The sequence below is a fragment of the Cydia fagiglandana genome, chromosome 2 (genome assembly GCF_963556715.1).
Source record: "Cydia fagiglandana chromosome 2, ilCydFagi1.1, whole genome shotgun sequence".
In the NCBI taxonomy this organism is placed as follows: Eukaryota; Metazoa; Arthropoda; class Insecta; order Lepidoptera; family Tortricidae; genus Cydia; species Cydia fagiglandana.
In genome coordinates this window covers 7,731,650-7,756,754 of record NC_085933.1, presented here as the reverse complement: position 1 = coordinate 7,756,754, position 25,105 = coordinate 7,731,650, and the positions used below count along the sequence as shown (strand labels likewise).

At 36.5% G+C, this 25,105-nt stretch overlaps 2 protein-coding genes across 2 annotated transcripts in view; one reads left to right on the top strand and one right to left on the bottom strand.

Moving 5' to 3' along the window:
* On the bottom strand, nucleotides 1-24,831 carry LOC134672454 (uncharacterized). Its single transcript, XM_063530374.1, has 5 exons — nucleotides 24,739-24,831; nucleotides 24,317-24,433; nucleotides 23,687-23,857; nucleotides 22,715-22,871; nucleotides 1-182 (listed from the first exon to the last, which is right to left on the bottom strand). Exons 1-5 carry the CDS (start codon nucleotides 24,829-24,831, stop codon nucleotides 1-3), a joined length of 720 nt encoding a protein of 239 aa, XP_063386444.1.
* LOC134674975 (homeobox protein abdominal-B) overlaps nucleotides 118-25,105 on the top strand; it is a 140,854-nt gene continuing 115,866 nt past the window's right edge. Inside the window, exon 1 of the mRNA XM_063533128.1 lies at nucleotides 118-274. The gene's annotated coding sequence lies outside the window, so the exon portion shown is untranslated. The remainder of the gene's footprint in view (nucleotides 275-25,105) is intronic.

Here is a 25,105-nt window from a genome sequence, read left to right as displayed (position 1 = left end):
CTATGGCCCTACACGGCGCAGTGTCACAGCAGTGTCAGCCCTAGCGTCAGGCGGCGCGCGCTTAATCCAAGCAGTCGTCCCGGGCCGCGGGCCGCCCGCCCAGTCGCGCCGCGCTCGCCGCACTACGTCGCTCGCCTCCGCGCCGGCAGCTCGCCGTTCAGCTGCTCTGACAAAACCATAAACTATTAGTGCACATAATTAATTTACAACACAGTAAAAGTGATGATACCAGTTTATCGACTATAAATCTGTGTGTTGTGATCGCGTGTCGCAGGTAAGTGATAATTGCTCAGTCGTTGCCGCGCCGTTTGCGGGGCAAACAGTGACAGTGTGAAACGCTGTTGGAAAACAATGCGTCGGTAACCCTTTGGCTGTCGGTCGCGTTTGTTTGCGTTTTGACAGTTGTTTGCGTTGTACGTTTTTTGTTTTGTGCGCGTTCGTTACTCGTTGGGATTTCTAATTTAAACCAGTCTTGGAAAATGCGAAACATGAGATGGCTTGCGAGTATTGTGACTTTCTACGATACACTGCTAAAGTAGGTATTACATACTTATACTCTCAAGGATCATCTGAATAGGTAAATAAAATACGTCTGCGTCACAGATTGTGGCAAAAGGCAAGGTAAACTAGCGTGCTTGTGGTTGTTACGCCATCTACCTATTTACATTTGTCTAATTGGTTCAGATTAGAAATTAATCGAATAACAAGAAAATATCAGGAACTACCTTGACTTTTTAACTAGAAGCTTCTTTAATACATATTTGACTAAGTGAGTACAATAATATACCTACCCACTAAGGGAGAAGAGATTCCTTATACGAATAAGTTTGCCTTTGTACTTTCTAATTGTCTGCTGTCACGACTCTATCCTTGTTTCATAAAATAAAATGTTCATTACCTAGCTACAGGTACTTACCTACTTACATTTTTAATGTCCGACGGACAGCTATTTGTTAAGGTTTCTTGACATTAAATATAAGTTTACTGGATACTTGATTACGAGTAATCAAACTTCTCGGCTAAGTAGGTAGGTATACATACCTACATAATACCTATGTAGGTTTGCTACACTGTTCTGAAACACTTCATTCACACAGGTATCTATTACTAGGTACCTACAGATTACCTAATACTTATAAATTAAATATCTATATCCGTAAATTACAAACTTACGGCACGTTAATAGGATAGGTACCTACCTACGTAATTTTAAGACCGATATCACGGCCATCCCAAATATTTTCAGAAATCCGCCTGGATCTTTCTGGTTTTTCATTAATTTAGTAAACCGCGTCGTTAAAACGCAAGGCAAAGATCAAAGGCGCCCGGCTGACATCGCGATCAGCCAGACTTCAAACATGTGACATGCCTCACATGCTAACTCACATGCCTGCGGTCGTCGCCTCCGTGTTCGGCCGACGGTGCGATCAACGCCTGATTTGCATGCACTTGTTTATGTACCTAATATACCTGTTTATATAGATTCGTACCTATAATAGTACTTCTTAATCGCTTATAAATGTATGAACTATGTACACCTTAGTACACTAGTTACCTACTCGAACGTACTTATCTACTTACATTTAGATCTGCCTACAGGATGGCCATACATATCGTTAACCAAAAATTATGAGTATTTTTTTCTTGCTACACACAAAATTTCATTAAACATTAAAACTACATCGTTGAGAAACAAAACGTATTAATATCCTCAAAATATTCATAAATACTCATAACTCCCTGTATCATCTCGACTTCTGGCCGAAAGGTGTCGTGTTTCGGAGGTTCCGGGGCAAACTGCCGAATCCGATACAAGAGCAGCCGACACAACGGAGCCACGCCGTTTTGTCGTCTAAATAGTGTTTAGTTTTAAGTTTATAAAATACATATGTATGTTAGTCTGTAAGGTATTTGTAATATGGGCCTTGTTGCCTGAATTAAATATCTAAATAAATAAATAGATATTCTACAAACGCTAGTACCTATAATCGATATTAAACTTTCGTGAGACATATTTTAAATTGTTTATACGACAACGGTTTCACTCACTTGAATTTTTAGTGAAGTTTCGGGAAGGACCCCCGACGGGCCCGAAACATGTCGCCAATAGCGACTAAAAATTCAAGCTAGTACCTATCATAATAATATAGGGTCATTGTGCTAGTTTCCGTCCAATTAACTTTAGTTTTCGTCCACTTGACGAAATTTGAATGTAAACTTACCTTGCCGCACAAATTTGGACTTATTGCAATCCTTAATGTCTAAACAATATATCTGTCTACCTACATAAAAATGATATTCCGCAAATAGAAAATTAAATATGAAATATATTATTTGCTACTCGTCAACTGGACGAAAACAAGAGCATGAATGAAAACTAGCACAATGACTACCGACAGATACAGGCGGAATAAGAAACCTTACCTATAGTTCGTTTTTTTTAGCATTAGAAAGAACTCCACAGAAGTAAGCGTACAGTTTTTATCAGGCTCTTTAATTGTTAATAATTATTGAATTATCTAATGTAGCACGGTCAATACATATAATTTACTTCAAATTATTACCGCTAAAAGTGCCGGATTTGGAACCACAAGCTTACTTCTGCGAAGTTCTTTCTAATGCTAAAAAAAAACGAACTATAGAGGTACCTATAATTTATTGGCTATTATTTAAATAGTTTATAACAAAGCAGGACTTTATAGTGTGCACTTAGTTTTATTATTAAAATTTTATCCTGACGTTTGTTTGCCTGCGACCAAAAACGTAAATTCGGTTTAAATGAAAAGTAAAGATCATATCAGTTGAAATTAATATTCGTATATATAGGTTTATTTCACGTTTACTTTAACAAACCTGGCTTAGTTATGATTACTTGCAAAAGTAAATATTTAAATTTCTATACACGAGTCATCCAAAATATGATATACCTACCTATACTCTGTGTATTAATCAGGCTAAAAAATAATTCTCTTTGATGTCTACATGCCTGGTGTTCCGAGCCGCAGTGTGAAACTATGAAGTTTTCATTAATAAATTGAGACAGCTTTATAATAATCATAAAAAAGATTTATTGCTGAAACCTGTTTTGTGTGTCAGCTGTAAATTATTTGTGATGACCAATTTGTGAAAATAAAAATACCTATCTGCATCCTATCTGCATATGAAAATAATCTACTGCAGCGGACAGCTAACCTGAAAAAAGGCAATGATTTGACTGAATGTATTTCAATTCTGTCGCGTGACTAGCTTTCCTAAGTAATTAGGCACTTTATCCCCTAATTAGCTAAATTATGATATTAATTATGGCTGGCGTATCTTTAACTATTTAAATTGCATTCGCTTTTATAGTAGGCAGGAATTTATTGCATTCCTATGGGTAATCTATGCAGCAACTAAGAATAATAAACATGATTTATAACCAAGTGCAAGTTAATTACAGTTAGTTCGCACTTGGTAGCAGGTTGTAGAGGATAGGGTAGGAAGTGATTAAATTATTGATTGTTGTTATTACTGGTATAACCACTAGGTAGCTCCCGGTGTTGACGCGTCCATAATAAACCTCGCATCTCATAGGGTTGCTTTCGGATTTTATTTTCACAACGCTTCGCCTGTAATAGTTACCTAGATCAAGTCATTGAAAATTTAAAGGGGCCCACTGCTTAAACGCGAACGTAAACTCAAAAGGTGACAGGTCCGAACAACTGACAGGCTAATATCTTCCGGGGATCTGGTAATCTAATGGGCCCCTTAAAAGGTGCTTGCAGCTTATCTGTGATGAACACACAAATAAGTAAATGCCCTTACCAGGATTTGAACCCGGGACCTCCTGCTTGGTAGGCCCGTACTACCGACTATTCTAGGAGGCCGTTAAAATCTCTACTTACCTATATTATATTTAACTGCATACTTTGCGAAACGAAAGTAGAGGTTTATTGAAGAAAATACTCAATTCTTAGTTCCAGCAGCATTACACTTTTATTACAACTTAAATAGGGAGCTAAATAGCTAGTTATGTTCATGTAGAGCCCGTTTAATGTAACAACAAATCGTAAAGCTTGACTCGAATCATTCAACTCAAAACTTGACCTCTACCTATGCCTATTAATTTTACTGCTTCAATGTTGCACAACACAACTGACTAAAGATAGCTCTAATCCACTGCTTGGGTGTCTACTTTTATGTTATAGGGCCATAAATACTTATTGCGTTTATAAAACTGTAAATTGTTTTATTTTGAGTCTAGTCGCTTTTGAAATAAAGGTGCCAGTGTTGGTTTTCGGCGCACGTGGGTGATGAATCGTCCATTTTACGTTTACGGGTGTCATTCATTTGGCGAATCGTGATCGTGATGAACGGATTTAAATGACGAAGTTTATATGTTTAGTTGTATGTGGATAAGGTAAATGTTGATTTTAGGCATCAAGGTTCTAGGAATTAGCGATCTAGAAGTATTAGTATTAACCCGTCAAAGATAGTGTGCCTATGATTGTTTTAAAGATAAAACAATGAGATTTACATATAATATCATTTTGCCAACACCCCATTTCAAAAACCGACTGAGCGTCGGCGTTGCAGTAATCAAAACCATAAACCGGACGAGTAAGTAATCAGTCCTGTAGTGAGTGTAAATCTGCACCTGTGCATAGACCTAATACCTTTCTGAAACCGACAGTGTTGCCATTTGAAACAAAAATAATTGCTAAAATATTAATATCCCTATCAGATATCTACCCAAAACTTGTACCTAAGTATGAAAAGGAACATTCTCTAATTTTATTAGTGACACTTACTATTTTTATGTAGGTGTCTAAATGTATATTGTGATTTATCGGCAATGATAACGATATTGATATTGTTAGAGTGGCACCGCTCACAACCTCTCCGCTTTGCCTAAAGGTTGACTGGTAGAGAATGCCTTATGGCATTAAGTCCGCCTTTTGTACTGTAAAGTTTTCTTTAGTGCAATAAAGGTTAAATGAATAAATAAACAAAGGTGTGCTGTGAGAGTGACAGATTGACGCCATGGTCCTTCGATTAGATAGAAGAGTCATATTCATTTTACAGTAGGTATGCTTAACATGCTCATTTCACTAAACCTATCCAGTAGTAGGTATCCAGGGATTCAATCTAATCACGGGATTTTTCTAGGAAAAAGATAAAATCGAGCGTACATCTTGAAATCCTTGCGATTTGATAATCCCTTAGGGATTTGATGAAATCCCGGTTTTGGTAATTTTCCTGCTTCACGTTATATAAAACAAATTAACGTGTATGTGAAAAAACTGTGATACTCAAGTATCCGTGGCCTAAAATATAATACAGATAAATCTGCATATACAGCAACACTGGAAACCGCCGCCCGGACGAGTGAAACGGTTTCTAATCAATATCCAATCAGCGCGCGCCGTAAAGTTAAACTAAGCGGGAAATTAGCTGCGGCCGCTGTCTGCGCATGCGTCGAACAGGTTTTAAAGAAATTCAAAATGCTTTTACTCGTTCCATTACTGGCGCTGCATCTGAGGTTTATCAGACATACAATCAGTCAGGCAAAAGCTGATGTTATATTTCGTACCTATTCGTTTTTTTAATGGCGCGTTCTATTAAAATGTCGTAACTCATTCGTAAGACAGATATTATCTTAATAACTTGCATACATTTATCTATACCGGGTGTGGCCTGTAACATGAGCAAATAATTAAATCATAAGTAGATTGTACTCCTCAAACGGTGACACTTTTGTTCAACAACTTTAAAAAATTATGAAGTAAAATATACTCCCTATTTTTCATACAAAATAAATATTATCTTCAATGGACACCATCGCCACGCCATATTATTGTGATTGACGTTGCTTGTCAAGCCTTAATCATAATAAAATTCGCAATACATTGCGTCTTTGAAGAACCTTTAAAGTGTATTAAAAATCAAACTACAAGTTATTTTCAAAAGTCGCTGAACAAATGTTGATCAGTATGAGGAGTACAGCCTACAGTTAATTTGAATAGGTATAAACCTTAATTGCTGCACAAATTTGGAATTATTGCGATCCTTAAAATATAAACAATTTATATATCTACAAAAAAATATATTTCGCAAGTAGCAAATTAAAAATGAAATAAAATGTATTATTTGCTAATAAGTTAATTGGACGAAAACTGGCACTGGACGGTAAACTGACGCAATTACCCTACCGTTAATAGCTATAGGTTATGTAATAACTATTGTGCTGAATTTCGGCATCTTAATCATATCAGAAGGCATTAAAAGACATTTTAAAAAATAGCCTCACATTTGGTACGTGTGGTGACGTGCTCCTTAGGTAGGTAATATTAAGATAAACAAGTATTTAGGTAGATAAATTCAGAAAAAAAAATTACATGTCAATACGGTAAAGCGTCTCTAAGTAGGTATAAGAAAGTTTATTTCACCATCACATGTTTTCTGATAGCTTTAGGTACTTCACATAGAGAAGACAGGAAAAGGGAAATTAATTATTCGCTTTCACTCAACATTTTATTGCATAGGTACATAAGTTAGGTAGGTACCTATGTAGATTCCTGCCGATATTTATTGAGAAACTTAATAACTTTATACAGAAGAGCTTTCACCTAGGTAGGTACCTATAGACTCTAACCAATTGGTATAATAAGTACTTATATAATAAAAACGTATAAGTACCTACTTATACCTATTTAGTAAGATTTGTAGGTATGTGGATATTGACCACACAGCTAGGTACCTATGCCCCTTCGTTGATCTTGTTAGATTTTTTGATTATACCTCAGTATATATAAGTTTTGAACTTTTAAAAATTTGTATGGAATTTGTTTTTCGCTCCTAACTATTACAATAACAGAAAATCGAAAAAAAAAACCAATTTTTACTAAGGTACCTAGATCTATATAAGTATTCGTTATTTGGATATTAAGCATTGCACAGTAAGTCTTATTGTGCGGAAACTAGGTTGATATTCAAATTGTACATAATCATTTTTGGCAACTCAATTATATACCTAAATGGACGAAAACTAGAGTTTCGGCGCGATTCGAACTTTAAGATATCGCGCCGTTAGACATTCACTAGATATGAAATAGTAAAGATATGTGACGGTCCACGACAAAAGGTACCTTATGGCGGCTTAATAAGCTTAATGCCGCTCCAATATTCAGTCGGGGCAATGGCACCTTTTGCCGTGGAACGTCACATATCTTTACTATTTCTTATCTAGTGCATCTCTAATTCATTTCCCGAATCGCGCCGTTTGGCGGCAAACCAGCACAATGACCCTCAGACAACTATACGAGTATATAAAGCCGTAGATTGTTTACCAAAACTGGATTTACTAAACGCTTGCCTAGAAGTGTAAGAACACAAATCACCGCATTGAGCCAAATGGCCAATAATTCCCGCGTTATGAAGTTTTGAGTTCATAAATCGAGTTAACGGCCCTAACGTTGTTGTTTCTCGTAAACGGTACGAATGGACACTAAACCAGTCGCGGGTGACGGGTTATCACAAATTACTCGCTACTAAGAAGTAAACTCGCTACTAACCTAGCCTAACTTGTAAATTAACACTTCTCCTTAGGTACCTATTTATTAATTTAATTTAACGCTGTTTTAAATACCGATTAAAGCCTGCAGTTTATATTCAACGCTGCTTAAAATGTTTAATACTGTAGCCGAGCACTAAGTCGTGCGGCTTCTAAACTTCCTAAGTAGGTATCTACCTACACCTATCTAGGTAGGTATACATAATTACCTGGGAGAGAGATACTTGTAGTGGGCACTTGGGTAGGTACTAGGTACAAGTGGATTTGGACGTGGACGTGGATTAAGCTCATTCTTAGCATTTAAGTAGATATCTAGATTTAGATTAAGTTTTGTAGGTTAGTTATTTAATTATGTTTTTTTAAGTATGTATATTAAGTTCGTATGCACTAATAAACAACACGTTTCCAGAGTCTAAAAAAAGTAGATATCTTAAATGCTAAGAATGAGCTTTGATATCTTAAAGATATTATTTTACTTTTAGGTCACCTAGGGTGAGCAGGCCCAATGCAGCCCGCCCGGTCAATATTTTGTAGGTACTTTCTCTCTAACACGATAGGTAGTATTTTTTTCTTAAATAGGTAGGTATAGTCCTGCTCATCGTTTTCGATGACGGTGACCACTAGTTAGGTATAATCAGAATATCGTCAAGTAGGTATGCAGTGGCGGGACTTCCATACAAGCCCAAAAGCCGGGCTTGCCCTAAGGCAACTAATTGCCTTACCGAAATTACGTAGTGATAAGATCAATAAAGATTATTTTGAAAATCGCGCGCCAAACGAACCCGTATTATTAAATTCAAGCCACAGCGGCCTCGAACCGCGGCACGAGCGTGTTGCAAAATTATGCCGCGGCGTGGCGCCTCGTCCGCGCGAACTAAATCAGGCGGAGGATGTTCTAGCTATCCTGCTCGAACTCGCACTCGTTGGCTTGCAACCGTGCTTGCTTTTTCGTCCCGCTCTGGGCACTATCAGCCTACAAACCGTCAAAGAACGATGTAACTATTTGTTGGTATGTATAGCAATTTTATAAGACGATTTATGCTTGGATTTTGTGTGAAGTTAGCTGCATAAGTTCGCACAGCGCGTGTTCGCGTTTACTTCAAGTGTATTATTATTTAGTTGAGCCGAGTCAGTGGTCGAGTCGAAAGTAACGAAAGTTTGTTTAAGTGAATTTGATTAAATAGTGAATGTGAATTTGTTCATTGTTGTGGCGCTTAGTTTAATAAGTGTTAACAATGGATCAAGAAGTGGTTCCTTGTGACGGTTTGAAATGCGTCCACGTTTTAGTCAACCAAAACAAGGTAAAGTCTTTGACCTTTGTCGAAAAACGGGACCTAATTTCCGCGGCAAAACCAACACCCGACTTGTGTATTTCTCAGTCAAGTCAGTCGCGTAAGAGAAATTTCTGTAGGGCCGTCTACAAAACTCATTGGATTGTTGGTTGTTCGCATACAAATAAGATGTATTGCTGGTGTTGCATATTTTTTTCGAACGATATTAACGTTTGGAATACTTCTGGCTATAACGATTTAAATAATTTATCTGGAGCAATAAAGAGGCACATGAATTCCGGTAAACATATGTGTGCAGTGATTTCTTTTAGCAACTTTAGCAATTATCTAGTAATAGTATGCCCTCAGTGCGCTATGATTAGCTCGCCTCGTCACGCTAGCAGATGCATTTGACCCCGAAGAGTGAAGATTGGACAGTTATTACGAAAACATATCTTTCGGCTTGCCCTACTCCAAAACCCTAGGCACGCTACTGTAGGTATGTAGGTAGGTAGTTTAGATTTTTGGTGAAGGAAAACGAATTTTAGGTACCTCATATTGTTGTAGCTTTATCTAAAAGTTAATCAATTAAGCTACTAAGCTAAGTTTACTTTTAAGATTATTACACTTAGCTTAATGTACATACCTACCTACCTACCTAAGTGTTTACATTCCGAAATGTGTGAACTTAGACTAGACAACACAATTTACTAATAGGTAGGTATTACGTAGGTGTATTTTCATTTCAATAAGTGACGACAACTAACGCTGGACGGAAACTATCGCAATGACCCTTAGTCGGTATGACATGATAATTATAGAATAGAATAGAATAGAATCATTTATTGCATATCACAAACCATATATAAAGGTGGTACATATTATTGGGTTAGTTTAAGTGACGCCCAGTAAGTACACAGCAACATATTTATACCTAGAATAGAGTTAACTTAAAACTACTGGCTTAACAATTTTCTTTACATATTATGAGATCGTTTTAATCATATTTTTCATTAAAGTAATCTTTTACACTATAAAAGCACTTATTAATAAGGAAGATTTTTAACTTGTTATTGAATAATTTGTGATTTTCTAAGTTTTTTAGAGAATTCGGAAGGTGATTATAAATTTTGATACACATAAAATGAGGGCTAGATGTGACAAGGTTTAATGAGGAAAAAGGCAATTCTAGTTTGTGTAAATTGCGGTTGTTTCTTCTATTGTCTATTAGTGGTGTATAAAGATTGATGTGTTTTCTGACAAATTTGCTTGTTTCAAAGATGTACATCGAGGCAAGGGTGAGGATTACATTACCTACCTAAATGTTTTTATTGACTTGCGTATTACCTACCTACCTCCTTTGAATTCTGAACTTTGAGTAGAGGTAGGTCGGCAACGTAACTTTTAAGTACTTACCTAACTTAATTTATTTAAACCGTTGCTTACTGGCTATATATGAACCTGAGTTTTGTATAAGTAAATAAGTAAATTAATTGTACTCATACCCTTAAACACCTGCCCTTTGGTAGTTTTACCTATAGGTATTTACGATTAAAAAATACCCACCTAGGTATAGGTAGATAATATTAATAAGATACTATTACACTCAGTGGCGGATTTGCCCTAAGGCACAGTAGGCCCGGGCCTAGGGCGGCAAGATATTTAGGGGCGGCAAATTGTGACAAACAAGTCGCTGAGGGTATAACAAGAAATAACTCAAAATGTAGTAAATATTATGGGTGCCTTGAAAGGGGCGGCTACAGGGCCTGGGGCCTAGGGCGGCAAAGACCGCAAATCCGCCACTGATTACACTTATTATTCTTCCCTTGAACTAAAACTACTTTTACAGACAAAGTCGCGGACAGAACCTAGTCATAATTTACAATTACAGCAACGCGACCATAGGCCTACCTACTTTTATAGTCACATTACAATTGCTTAAAAATAAATAATATCAACATAAGTAGCATAACACAAAAACACTGCCATCTTGTTAATTCAAGAAACCCGTCCAAGGCACCCACTTCATCATTCCGGGTATCGGAACTGCCAATCTTCCAGTCCATCAATTTGATTTTACTCCGCCCCTCCCCGCGCCTGATTGGTTGTCTGTAAAGATGGCAGCAGCAGAGGCGGGATCGTTGAACTGGATTCGGGGGCGTGGCCCGAGATGTCCGGCCCTTTGCAAATGGCGCCGAATTCCGACCAATAGCGTGACGCGACTGACAATGGCCTTTCGAACTTGAATTTTATAAAAGATGGGTCTCAGATTCTTCAAATGCTTAATTATTTTAATTATTACTGTGCTTTTCAGGTTAGCATTAGCGTAATTTTTCTTCGAATTACCAAATTATAAATAATAAACTATTAATAATAGCCTTATTGATATATATACCTGTCATTGTAGTACCTATTAATAATAGGTACTACAATGACACCACAACAAGCTACCTAATAGTATTATTATTAAATAAATAGGTTAGGTTAGTAAATTATACTTAAGTGGTCTGCGGTTTGCATCATAAAATACTTAATTCATGATTGAAACAGATCTAAATAGCTAAGGGCGTTAATAAATTATAAACTATGCAAGTAACATTGTAATATTCCTCCCTATTCAATTTGTTGACTTTTATAATTTTATCTAAGCAAATAATGACATCTATACTTGTTTATTCCAGTTATCTTCCCAACTTACTGGCTTCGAGCTTTCAAAGAACCAAAACTTTGTAACAATACAAAGTAGTTCATAAGAACTTCGATAGATGTCACTGCTTTGTTAGTCACAATCACAACCGCATAAGTTGTCGTTACTTTTTAATAGATGGCGCAATATGCACAAAGGAGTCTAGTTCCCTTGGGACTTTGCTTTTGACTCGGGTTTCAACTATTTCAAGTGTTCTTATTGTCTTTCATTATTCCCTGTCGAGTACCTACATGGTTACCTATTAGATATTTTACCTAAGTATGTAAGTTAGGTAAACATAAAAACACAGTTATAATAATGCAGATAACTTAAGTTATATTGATTTGTTTACATTTACAGAATTTTTAAAGTTGTCAAAAACCTAGTATCCATTTAAAGCGACATCTACCGCTTCCGTCCGGTATAAAAGTTTACCGCACCCTAAAGGTCCTTGTTTGTCACAGGGGCAATTAATGCGTCTAATACGTGGTAGATGGCGTTAGTAATTTAAAATGTACTAATTAGTAAAAAAAAATTTGTAATATCAAATTGTAATACATATACCGGAATGACAATATTAAGGACTAATAAATCCAATAATAATAAAACAGATTTTTTATATAAATAAGTTTAGCCTATATTGGATCGACCATTGCGACCAATGCAGTCTCACTCAAAGATTAATAATAATACTTAGGTACCTACTGGCCTAAGTGGCCTATTATGAGATATATGAGTCATTTAAATAAAAACTCCCATTGAGTGTGCCTTTTAGGAAATTTCTTCTACCTACCTACTCGTACCTAATGACCATAATCATAATCTAAGTTCAATTTAAAAAAAATGTAAGAAGTTACTCTATTGAATATAGGTACAACTCAACATAAACTTGATAATAATTAAATTTAGTTCCTCAGTAGGTAGGTATACTTTTTTAGTATCTAAACTATATCATTTATCTGGTTATAGTACAAAAGCTCACATCATCAAAACATGATGTAGTACTTACTTGAATCTTATTGAAATTAAAAACACCCATAAATTTTCAAATTATCGTCTACTTGGGGACCATTGATTCAATTTTTCAATGACATCATATTGTAGGTACGTTCGAATTGGCCGAAAGATTTAATAAGGACTGGCCTTCAATGTATATGTAAGTACCTAATAAGAGATTACTTAGGGTTAGGATAAATTTCAATTATATGTATGGTAGGTAGGTACAGTGAGCCAAGAAAGTGGTCTACCACTTTTCGACTCTATCATCTGAGAAAAAAGGTAAACAGTCTTGACGTGTATTTTTATTGAAAATGATAGAAAACCGCTTTTAAAAATTAGTTTGTATTACTTATGAAAGCAAAAGACTGTAAATAATCGTATATGATTTATAATTGTTACATATTTGTTGTGATTTATTAAAAAAAAGTGTTTTTAATAAAAAGACACGTCAAGATCGCTTTACCTTCTTTCTAATGCTAAAAAAACGGACTATAGCTTTAATCTGAGTTGTATTCTATTAGCTTAATGAAAAAAAAATAGTGTGATCGTTATACCTAGTTGCTATGTACCTATCTTATCAGGAGATTAAAAAAAAATATTTAATCTATTTTGTTGTTTTAGTAAAAAGTATCTAACCTTGCCTTTTTATTGTGAGTACACAATAAAAAGGCAGACAAATAAGTAGGTAGGTATGTACCAATCTATAGCACTCTTTCCTGCAACGCTACCCACCTACACATAAATGTGCTATCTTACAAAAAGGTACACTACATACCTATCTCTGTAAAGATTTATCTCTCCAGTTTGTTTCCCAAGCCCTTAACTCCAACCAGCACAGGTTATAATCGCTTGGCTCTCCGAACAACAGACGTCACGTAACTGGGGAGGGTGCAGGGTGGTATGCTCTATCGATCGGCGGCCATTTTTAAGCGACGCATGCGTAGTCCACGACCTGCATTCTTGTTCCCTTAATCTAATCCAAATTATAATTCTAAAATCAAATTTCCAGCGCATCGCGCTCGCTCACACGCAGTTTCGTATTAGCGGAAGTGCGTACGCACGAGCTAATACAATTTAAATCGAATACCAAAATGTCAATTGATTTAGGAATTGGCCTTTAGTTGCCTTCAATTCATATCCAGTGCTAGAGATGGCGTTAATTTCATGCAATTTATTTTACAATGGGACACTTATCCCCGGCTATCTACGATGGATGACATTAGATGAGCGTCCATTGTATGGGGAGCACAATGCAATAAAGAAGGTAAAATATGGGTAGGTAAGTATAGGTTACCTTCATTGTCAGGTAGGTACTTCCATACTTTACCTACAGCGAATCATAGCCTTCCAAACACAGCGAATTATTAATACGATTATCTACCTTACTACACCTAACTCTTAGGTGGGTAAATTAACTATACCTAAACCAGGTAGCATATCTCAATAAATTACGTTAGGAGATCTAGTAAACGTAATAAATAATATAGGTAGGCATAGGTACTAATGTACATTGTGTTTTTATAAACTTTTAACAAGTTTTCTAACATTAAAAATGCAATTTTATTAATTAGGTAGAAAACGTTATCTTGTGTTGTGGCGACTACGAAATAATCGGCGGCGTAGCGCGTAGCGACGGCAGCGTAGAGCGCGGCGCCGTCGGGTAAGGTTATTCGATTTCATTTTAGCTATAATTATGTACCTACCTAAACCCTGTATAAAAACACCAAAATCGTAATCTGAATCGTTTAACTACTTCCACTATTAAGATTTAAGTACCTTCATATCTACTTAAAGCCTTTTAATATTAATCACGCGCCATGTTGCGGAATTTCACTGGAACTATTTTTTTTTTCATGCCTACTAAACTGAACTGTCACCCTACACATGAAAATAACAGCGGCCTCTGGACAGTGATCATAATTATAATTCAGGGCTCAGAAACCGTTCTCATTAGTCAAACCGGTTTCGTTCATTCGCCCGGGAACGAAAAGGATTTAGTTTCCGTTTGCGGTTACCGGTTAAAGAACTGTTCTTTTGAGATAACGGTTTATGCCATATACGTTCTCATTTCGTTCTTGAGGAACGAAAAATTAACCGATTAAATTGAAAATATCGAAACGAGATAGAACGAGCAAGCATTGCTATCTCTTTGACGTATGACAACGAGTTTAACCAAGAGTCTCCGAAAACAAAGAGTAACCGGTATTATATAATTCCTTGCGAACCATAAAGTTCCGTTCCCCCTTCTTACCGGTTAGGACAGAGAACGTAATTTGTTAGTTCGCATTCCATCAATTAACCGGTTTTTTAATGGACGAAATAATATAACGGTTTTAGAACGATATTAACAGGTATTTCAATACCGGTTTCGAGCCCTGAATTATATTACTGGTCAGGCTTTACACTAATAAAATTTACTTTTCTTTACCTACTTTACTTACGAGTGTCTTTCCAAAACTATTGCATATCTAGGTAAGAAAGGGTCGGAGGGTCGGTTTTACGCGCGTTATGAATAACGCCGTACTTCCACTCCCGAGGGATGACCTTTTTGTTACGCATAAAATTACTACAACAGATAGGTATGACACTAAAATAAATAGGCATTTTTGATATAATTTAGACATTTTCCATAATAAGTACTGTCTCTAGGATACATACATTTTCCAGATGTGATATTTTTTTCTCAATTAGGTACTTAACTTTAACGTAACTTTTTTGGTAATAGTTAGACATTTGCATTGACTCATTTACGCAAGCTTTGGTTCCGTTGTTATTCAAAACGTAGTGTAGGAATAACAAATACGTAATATTTATACAAAATAGGTCTCAGAGTTCGTTCCTAATAGGTTCTCGCTCTCGCTTACGTAGGTACCTACTCCTCTATACTAACTCCGTCCGTGCAAGCTCCTATTGTAGGTGGATATAAATATAACCTCGGCATGCTGCGCCAGCGCCGCGCGAGGGATATTTTTACAACGAGGGCGACGAACGCCACACACCCGTGCTAGTGCTACAGTTAGGGGCTTCGTATTATTAATGAATAATGAGGAAAAAATGGACCCGTTAATGCAAAAATTGCAGAAAGTGTTACATTTGTAATTTTGTTATAGTCACAACTAACATGGCTACAGAGAGGAGCGGTACATTAGTAAGACTAAGGCGGAGATAAGCAAAGATTAGAGGAAACGTGTAGGACTCAACCAATAGCAATGGGTTGTAATTAGTGATGTACCGACTATTGATTTGGCCGACTAGTCAGCTAGTCGGCAAGATCATTCGTTTCGTCTAACTTCGGTTCAGATGCACTTAAAAAAACAATCGTTTTATCCCTGTCGTCGCTATTCCTCATAATATAGTAATCTCTCTCATCCCCGCCTCAGTGGAAAGGCAGTCTTATATCTAACGTTTTTTTACCCATACGAGTATCTGTAACAAGCAAAACCTATAGATATAGGTAGGAGTAAATAAGTAGGTAATACATAGGTAGCTAGGTAGCGGCTATAGAGACGAGAGGTAGGTACTTAAGGCTGCCTTTTCACTAAGGCGGAGATGAGAGGAAACGGAGTGGATGTAATCCAACAGAGTGGAGAAGGGATGAGTATTTATACAACCGATGCTATTGGTTGATTCCCGCACGTCTCCCTTTCATCTCCGCTTCAGTGGAAAGGCAGTCTTATATGTAACCTTATCTGTAACAAACGAAACCGAAAAACCGAAACCTACTTAGATATTTATTGGTAGTAAATAAGATAATTTACGGTTGCAGACTGTGCATAACTTGCGCTTGAGGAGGAGTAGATAGTATTAGGTAGGTATATTTAGGTAAGAGTATATTTGACTCCACGTATATAATTCTTTACATATCTTACCAAGCATAAAACGTACAAACCGTGCACCTAGGAGAATACAAACTATACAAAGCCTTCCAGCGTCACGTGCAGTGGGTAATAAAAGTGTGCTATCAGAGGGAGCGACTTTTCTTACATTTTCCTTTGCCTTTACGTGCCCGCCGGGACGGGACGTGACGTCTCGCTAAATTCTGATTATTTCAAAAGATAGGAGCCTCGTTACTTTTGTTCGCATATTTTTGAGTAGGAAAGTAAGATAACGAAGAATTTAATGGAAAGCTAGGTACATATAGTTATTGCAGTTTGTAGTTATTTTATAACTATACCCGCCGTTGCCGTGTGGTGGCCGGCTTTAGAATAGCGCCAACCTTCACATAGGATAGGGTGTCGTACGAGGCGACTAAGTCCACAAACGCAGCAAGAAGCTATTTCGTCACAGGGGAGATGGTCCTCTTAGCATTGGTTTGCAATCCATCTAGGAGAAGGATACTCCAAAATAAAACCCGGAATGGAGTTTCCGTAAGGCGCGAGTAGGGTCCAACCTGAAATATGCGGCAGATTCCTGCAGCTGACCTGTCTCCACACGTATTGGCTCGCCTTTCCTGTGGCAAAAGACAGTGAAGCCGAGAGGGTAATGCAGGTGCTGGGCATCCCTGCGTTTCCTTAATTCCGTCCCAGGCGGTGTAGTGTATGTTACACCATAAATCGTCTGCAATAGACGTAAAGGCCAATGATGATGATACCCGATGTGGCTACTCACTTCCAAATGATAAATATACAAATGTGGCGTTTGAAGGGTCTTTATGCTCCCAGTGTATAAAGACCCTTCTCTGATCTGATCTTTGATGAAAGCCACAAATACTTACCTAGTTCCTACTGACCTTATAATAACTTACCTATAGGTATATAAGCTACATATCTATTTCAATGTAAATATTTAATTATCAAAAAATAAACTAGAGTTTGAAATGATGAAACTACGGTACTTAATTTGTACTTTTACAAGTAAATAATGGAGTTAAAACTGTAACAGGTTCCTACTAAGGTTAACATGAAGATTTGTATGTAAGTACCTAATAAAGCCTCTAAATACCTTGGGTTGGTTGGTATATAAGTGCACTCGGATACATATCTAAAGGAGCGTCATTAAATTCCTCATCCGAAAACTTCGTTAAGCCAGAGATTTCAAAGTTAGTTGAAATTCAAATCGCTTACCCTTTTACGAGACTCGGCGGTGGGTCGGCAATGTCGGCATGGCGAGATAATTAAAATCTTACATCAATGACATTTATGCTGATGCTGAGATTCTGCTTAATGAGGTAGCGGCGCTTTGACCCACCCTTCTACGTTATGGGTCGGGCGATCTCATGAAAATGGGATTATTTTGTTAATGCCAGATTAATCTAGAGCGATAATTCCTACCTAAATGAGGGATTTAAAATATTATCCTTAAATATCAGTACCTGACAAGTCAGTGTAGATCATGTGAAGATATAGTTGGTCAAGCAGATCTTGTCAGTAGAAAAAGGCAGCAAATTTGAAAAATGTAGGCACGAAGGCATATCGTCTCATAGAAAATTTGAATGTCGGGCCTTTTTCTACTGACAAGATTTGCTTGACTACCTATATATACCTAGAATAATTAAGAGTAATGACCAAGATAATGACATTATTTTATTTTATTCAAATCAGTGCAATCGGTAGCTCAGACGGACGGACTATGTTTTCATTACCTTAAAGTTATTCCATTAGGCACTGTAGTAGGTTAGGTACCTATAAGGTACCACATGAAAGCGATAAGTAGAGAAACATCTAGATAATAATCCCATTTTTTAGTAATGGAAATGGTTTGCCACTAAGCCATTATATACAAGTCACCAAGAGGGCAATAAGTTACGGAGACTGCTGTTTCAAACTTCCCATCATAATAAAGTGTTCAAAGTCGTTGAATTTATTTTCGACAAAAGCTGGCAATAAACGAGTATCCTCGTATATCATTAAATAACCATTTAATAGCTTTTAAAATATCTCTATTTGTAGCAGATTAAACGTAGCGAAAAGAAATCGGAACTCAATGACGCCCATAAAATTTTATATAAAATTTATTAAGATTAAATTATATCTACTTATTGGAGCACATGAAGGGTAACTTTGCGACTTTTGATATAAAATATGTAGTATAGACAATTTATTGTTTGAATAAAGTATTATGGGTGGGAACTTGAGAGAAATTGTAAGGTAGGCATATGTAGGTATGAACATACTTAGCATGAATGTATTTAATTTCATATTTATTTTATAGGTAATATGGGCGGTTTATAAGCAGGTGTGACTATAATACTAATCTAATCAGATATCAGAATTTTTAATTCTGAAATAACTATTGGAAAATGTGTTTATTTTAAGGTACTTACAGAACAATCCTGTATTGTTATCATTCGACTTAATATTATAACTTCGGCAACTTTACATCAATATTTATATTGCTGTTGTTCTACATATGAACTAACGACCACAGCAAAGTATAAATTACCTGCAAGAGGGTATACATTTTAGACACTATAAAATAGTCAAATCAACTTTATTTTTTATTATATTTCGTTTTTTTAGCATTAGAAAGAACTTGAAAGAAGGTAAGCGATCTTGGCATGTCTTTTAATTGAAAAACGCTTTTTTAAAATCAATAACTATTATTTATGAAAGCAGAAGAATATAAATGATCGTATTAGATTCAAAATTTTTACATATTTGCCGTAACTTATTTTTAAAATGTGTTTTTCATTTAAAAGACACATCAAGATTGTTTACCTAATTTCTAATGCTAAAAAAATTAAGTATAATAAGGTAGGTACCTAACTGACTTCAATTTAGGTTGATTTTTTTTAGCTTTACGTTCGATGACTAAATTCTACCTACTTGAATTGATATTTATTAATGTGAAAAGTTATCCCAAGCCATACTTACAAGCGAAGTAAACGGCAAGCATAATAATATCGCTAACATTAAAGCAGACATGTCCTCCTGCTGCGGCCGCGAGGGAAATCATCACCAACTCCTGAACCGCGAGGAGGAGCGCGAATACCGCCCAGAGAGCCATCGCTATTATGTGCACTTCTAGCGCTGTTCTGATCCACTGCAATACAACTCTATGCTGCTGACGAGGAAAGTGTTTAGGGGGCAAAGGGAGCCAAGATGACAATTGTGAGTACTGCAATAAACGCCAAACGAAACCAAAATGTATCGGGATGACAGATGCTACGGAAAGTCAAGTGACATTTTCATAGTAAGTATATATTATTTAAGTTTTGATTAGCGGTTTTATCTATATTGTCATCTTGGCTAGCGGCGCGATTCGGGAAATGAATTAGAGATTCACTAATAGACATGAAATAGTAAAGATATGTGACGTTACACGGCAAAGGGTAGGTACCTTATGGCCGCAATAATATTGGAGCGGCGTTAATAATAGAGTATACACCAACCGCCATAAGGTACCTTTGGAATGTTACTTATCGTTACTATTTCATATCTAGTGAATCTCTAATTCATTTCCCGAATCGCACCGTCGTAGGTCCCCAGGAATCCTGAAGCAACGCTACAATACAGTTTAATTTATCTGTGTACATGAGAGGTCCTAATGAGTTTTAAGACTTTTATGAAGCATTGAATCAAAACATTTAAGTATAAAAAATATGTCTTCATACTAAGGTAATACTTGAGTATGAGTACCTAAGGTATTAGGGGAGAGGGGGGGCATCCTTGGTAAAAATCTTGCACGGAAAAACTACTGTACCTACCTACACCTACACACTTTATATAGATTTAAATTGTTTTTTTTTTTCTTGATAGAACCTCCTTGTTTTACTTACCACGATGATCCCTGCAACGAAAAAGACATCGGTACCGATGTAAAGTATGGACATGACAAAGAAACACCATCTTAAATAGTTCACAGACAACTTTCCCTCGTCGGCAGCTTTAGTCAGGTACATGTCGCATGATGGTGTGATGCTCATTCCTATTCCGTGCAATGCTGAAAACTACGGGATAATGTTGTAAGAGTGCCCATACTCGATTGATCTACTTGATAGTTGTTCAAGTGACAAAGAATCCCATCTTTACCTAGATTTCTACCTCAGGTTAATCGAGATCGGTAAACATTACCTCACTCGAGGGTAAGCACTTTTCTTTTCTGTGCTCGAGGTCCACGGAACGCACGGTCCGAGCGTGCACGCTTGACGCTTACGCCGACCGCCATACAGTTTTGTTTTATACAATGTAAGGCGGTCGGAATCAGCGTGCATTCCGTGGCCGAGGCGTTATGAGTCATGATTGTCATTAAGAATGAAACAGGATGAATGTACAGGTACCTATATAATACCTTTATGTGCACATTTTTACGCGTACCTAACTACTTGCTTTTGTATGTCTTTGTTTACTACGCTTTACGTTGAAAGATGTCATTGAATTCCAAGGTGACTGTACTTTGCGAGGTTGAAGAATGGAAATTATAGTTTATATAACCGGTTATAATAAAATTATCTCTATCGACACCCTTACAGTCATAATCAAATTATAATCATTGATTTATTGCTAAGCAATCGATTAAGTACCTTCTAATCGAAACTTTTAATTTACCAGACTAAATAAGAATAAATACGTATGCATACCAACGTATAAACACTAATTAAATAACAAGCAGTCCTTAAGTTCTTGATGCAGCAACACTTTGTGGTTCTAGGAAGAAATTTGAATAACCCCATATTTATTTTATCACGTGCATCGACTATTTACTTACTTAAATGTAATAGTTGTACTTTTAATTTATTTTATATTGACATATTGTGACTTCCATGTTCCATGACTTTGCGACAGTTGGTGACAGCATTTACCACAGACATTCCCTCTACCATTATCATAGATATAATATTTCTAGAGTCCGACTCGCACTTGGTCGGTTTTTAACAAGCTTTTATTAGGTCGACCTGTATGTATACTATGTAATGGAATCTAAGGTAACTAATTTAACCATCTTCCAAGGATCGTAGCGTCATGAAAATTGGCAGCTGTATGTAGTTCTGATGACAATACAATAACATGGTACTGTCGAACTGATCTGATGATGGAGACAGGAGGTGGCCATAGGAACTCTCGACCTGTATGTAACTAACTATGTAATGGAATCTAAGGTAACTAATTTAACCATATTCCAAGGATCGTAGCGTCACGAAAATTGGCAGCTGTATGTAGTTCTGATGACAATACAATAATATGGTACTGGCGAACTTATCTGATGCCATCATCAGACAGAGGTGGCCATAGGAACCCTGTGATGAAACAACGCAACCTAATTGTGTTAGGGGTTTTTAGAATTGTCTCGATGAGTATTAGTTGTCGGTCGTAAGAAAAGTACAGTCAGCGATAAAAGCTTGTACCAAAAATGAAATTTTTGCCAAGAACTTATTTCCTATATAAATCACAATCTAATCGGCTTGTAGTTTTTCTTATACAGAGTAGATTAATATCAGCAGTAATGTTAATGTGATATATATAAGAATGTAAAAGTAAAAATAATACATTGATTTATAAGATTTATTAATATAAACATTAACATCATCATCAACAACATAACTAAACGTAACATACATATAAAAATACACCTGACTATAAATTAAGAAGAAATCCGTAGTTAGTTAGATTTTTTCTTGTAAATAAATATGTAAAGTGATCTATATAACGAAGAATATGACTTCTTGAGATCTTCGTATTCGTACGTCTTGGTAGCACCCACCGTCGATTTCACGAAGTACTCGTAGCTTGGGCTTGTATTTTATTGCTGTAGGCATTAACCACCATTAAAAAATAGGTCCACACTGAAAAAATAAAAAATGTATAGAAATTGTTAATACCTGAAAATGTTTACGATCCACTGGCAGCATTCACGTAAGAAATTCATGAAACTGCGTCCAGGGGTCTGAGACCTAGAGGCCATGGGGCCCTGGCACTTCGTCCGTATGAAAACAAACATTTGTCTAACATCTTTTGTACGAGCACTTTTAGAATGATTTGCGGGCAGTTCTTTCTTCATATATGATTGTATTACTAAGAAAAAGTAAATCCATACTGAAAAATAAAATACTTGAGATTTTTATCAATGATAGACTGTATGATGTTGACTTATATGCAAAAGTGTATAATAAGTTTAACAAGTAATTGGCTATACTAATGGTGAGGTGATAGAGAAAATTATTGACTTTGTTAATCAGATTTTTTTATTGGCTGTTTAATCTTACATACCTACTAGTAATCCATCTTTCATTTCTAATTAAAAACAGCAAGAAGTATAGATTTAACTTACATCCTAGGTCGATAAACGTTAAAACTAGCTGACAAAGGGCGATGCCTTTTCCACGAAAGGCGCAGACTACGACATACATTATCCCATAGATACTCGAGAGAACCAAGGCTATTAATCCACTGATGATAAAAGCTTTGGCCACTCGACGCGTAGGATTCTGAAAATACAATAAGTATTTAGATCAATAAAAATACCTATAGGTACTTGCTGATAACTATTAGCAGGGTCCACGCAGAGCGAGCATACGCGCGCGCGAGGCAAGTTCCTTGCGGGTATGCTCGCTCTGTGTGGACGGGCTATTCATTAAAATTTCTTGATCAATATGTGTAGGTATTTTGCATTCAATGATCATCGTCGTTTATTGCTAATACTGCTGCTACAGCCACTTGTGTTATCATATATTTTCACTACTTACATAGGTTACAGGGGCCACTTTTACTTTTTACTATCGTGATAAAAAAACTATTTCTGTTCAGCATTTTGTTTGAAAGTCTATCTATATATAAGTAAGAAAGAAATCTGGTATACATAAAATATAATCATAATCATTGTATTTATTCGTGATAAATATATTTAATTTATATAATAAATGCATTTTGCGACATCACAACTTTAGATGTCAGATTTTGACCTCTTTCTAACTTACTTAGTTTTCCTGTCTCGGATAGGTAAGTATAAATTTATACATAATACACGGCCTCCTATTGGCCTAGACAGTAGTGACCCTGCTAGGAAGCAGGAGGTCCCGGTTTCGAATCCTGGTAAGGCTATTGATTTGTATGTTTAAATATTTGTTCCCGAGGATGTTTTCCATAGGTACATATAATGTATAAATACTTATTTATATATAACTACATAGTATAATTATATGTAGTCATCTAGTACCCAAAACACAGCTGTGTGATTAGATCGATTTATGTAAAATTGAAAATTGTCGTATAAATTTTGTTTTCTTTATTAATTATAACTTACCCGATAAATCCTCATCAGTAGTAACGTACTTGTGATCAAAAAGGCAACGTCAGAAATCACTACGATCCATCCCAGTGCCTTAATAACTTGGTTCAAAACTCCTCCTTCATCCTGACTTTGCGTTAGACAAGAAATCCCTAAATCAGCGTTCACGCCAAATCCGAAGCTAATCTGAAAAATGTTTTAAATATCTGTATACTCTTGCATGTACTCTAAGGTAGAAAATTCTAGGTAGATTTAAATTTTTATTAATTATAGAGTACTCTAATATTTATTTTACTTCAGCCCAAAAATACATAATATAAACTTGTATACGTTGCCGTGAGCTACAGGCTAGGTTAGGAGCCATTTCATAAGCCTGCTGTGACCAGGAATTACAGCAGAAATCTTAATTTAATCGTCTATGTCGTTAGAAATGTACAATCCTCCATTCTTTCCTCCTGTCTTACAACCTACAAAAACTTATATATAATACGATTCACTGGTGCCCGTACAGTCAGCAGCAGAAGTTTCTAAGCGGGCGAGGTGTTCACAATTTGCGTGACACGCTCTGAATCTCTTAACAGTAAAGTCACGTCAAGATCATTTTGAACAACTCGCCCGCTTAGAAATTTCTGCTGCTGACTGTACCACGTTATTGATGTTAACGCTCACGACATCCATCCGACTGGCCCCGGAGAGGAGGCACGCCACGCGCAACACGTACGAATGCCGGATCATTAACCATGATAACAGTGGATTCGAAACCTGTAACAAACACAGACGTTAATGCACATATTTTGTGTGGTTTCTTTTAAGAAATCACTTGTCAGTGACTGAACATCTGACTTAACGTCCATATAGAGCGACTTGGAGAGCACTGGTGAAAAGTGTCCACAGTCGTCACGTCCCTTAGCCATGAGGATACGACAAAGAAGAAGACAATACAAAGTGAGCTCTTGGCCTGGGAACATTCATTATTGTTTCTTACACCTTTTAAAGTACGCCAAATGGTGTATTTATGTGGCGATTGAACTGAAAAACGGAAAAATAAGGAAGACTAATATACGAACAAGGGCAAGGGTAGCAATAATGGCTGCAGCTGTTTTTAAACTTTTAATGCATACGCAGCATGTTTCGATATTTGACCAATATTTAAAAGGCATACTAAGTGCAAGCGAATTATATAATACTACCAGTAATACTACACATTCTGGTAGTTGTTGTGCTTGACTGACAGAACATGTCAAGTTCCATAGACATGACGGGAAGTATGGAGTGTAGAAGTAAAGGAGAGCTATCTTTTATGATAAGACGGTTGTAAAAGTGTCCAGCTGTCAGTATAAAGAATAGTTCGAAATCTCTCCGGTGGCGCTAGTAGGTAGCACCGGGAACTAACATGAATTTAGACCTTATTGACTGAGTGAAGTGCGCTGTCAG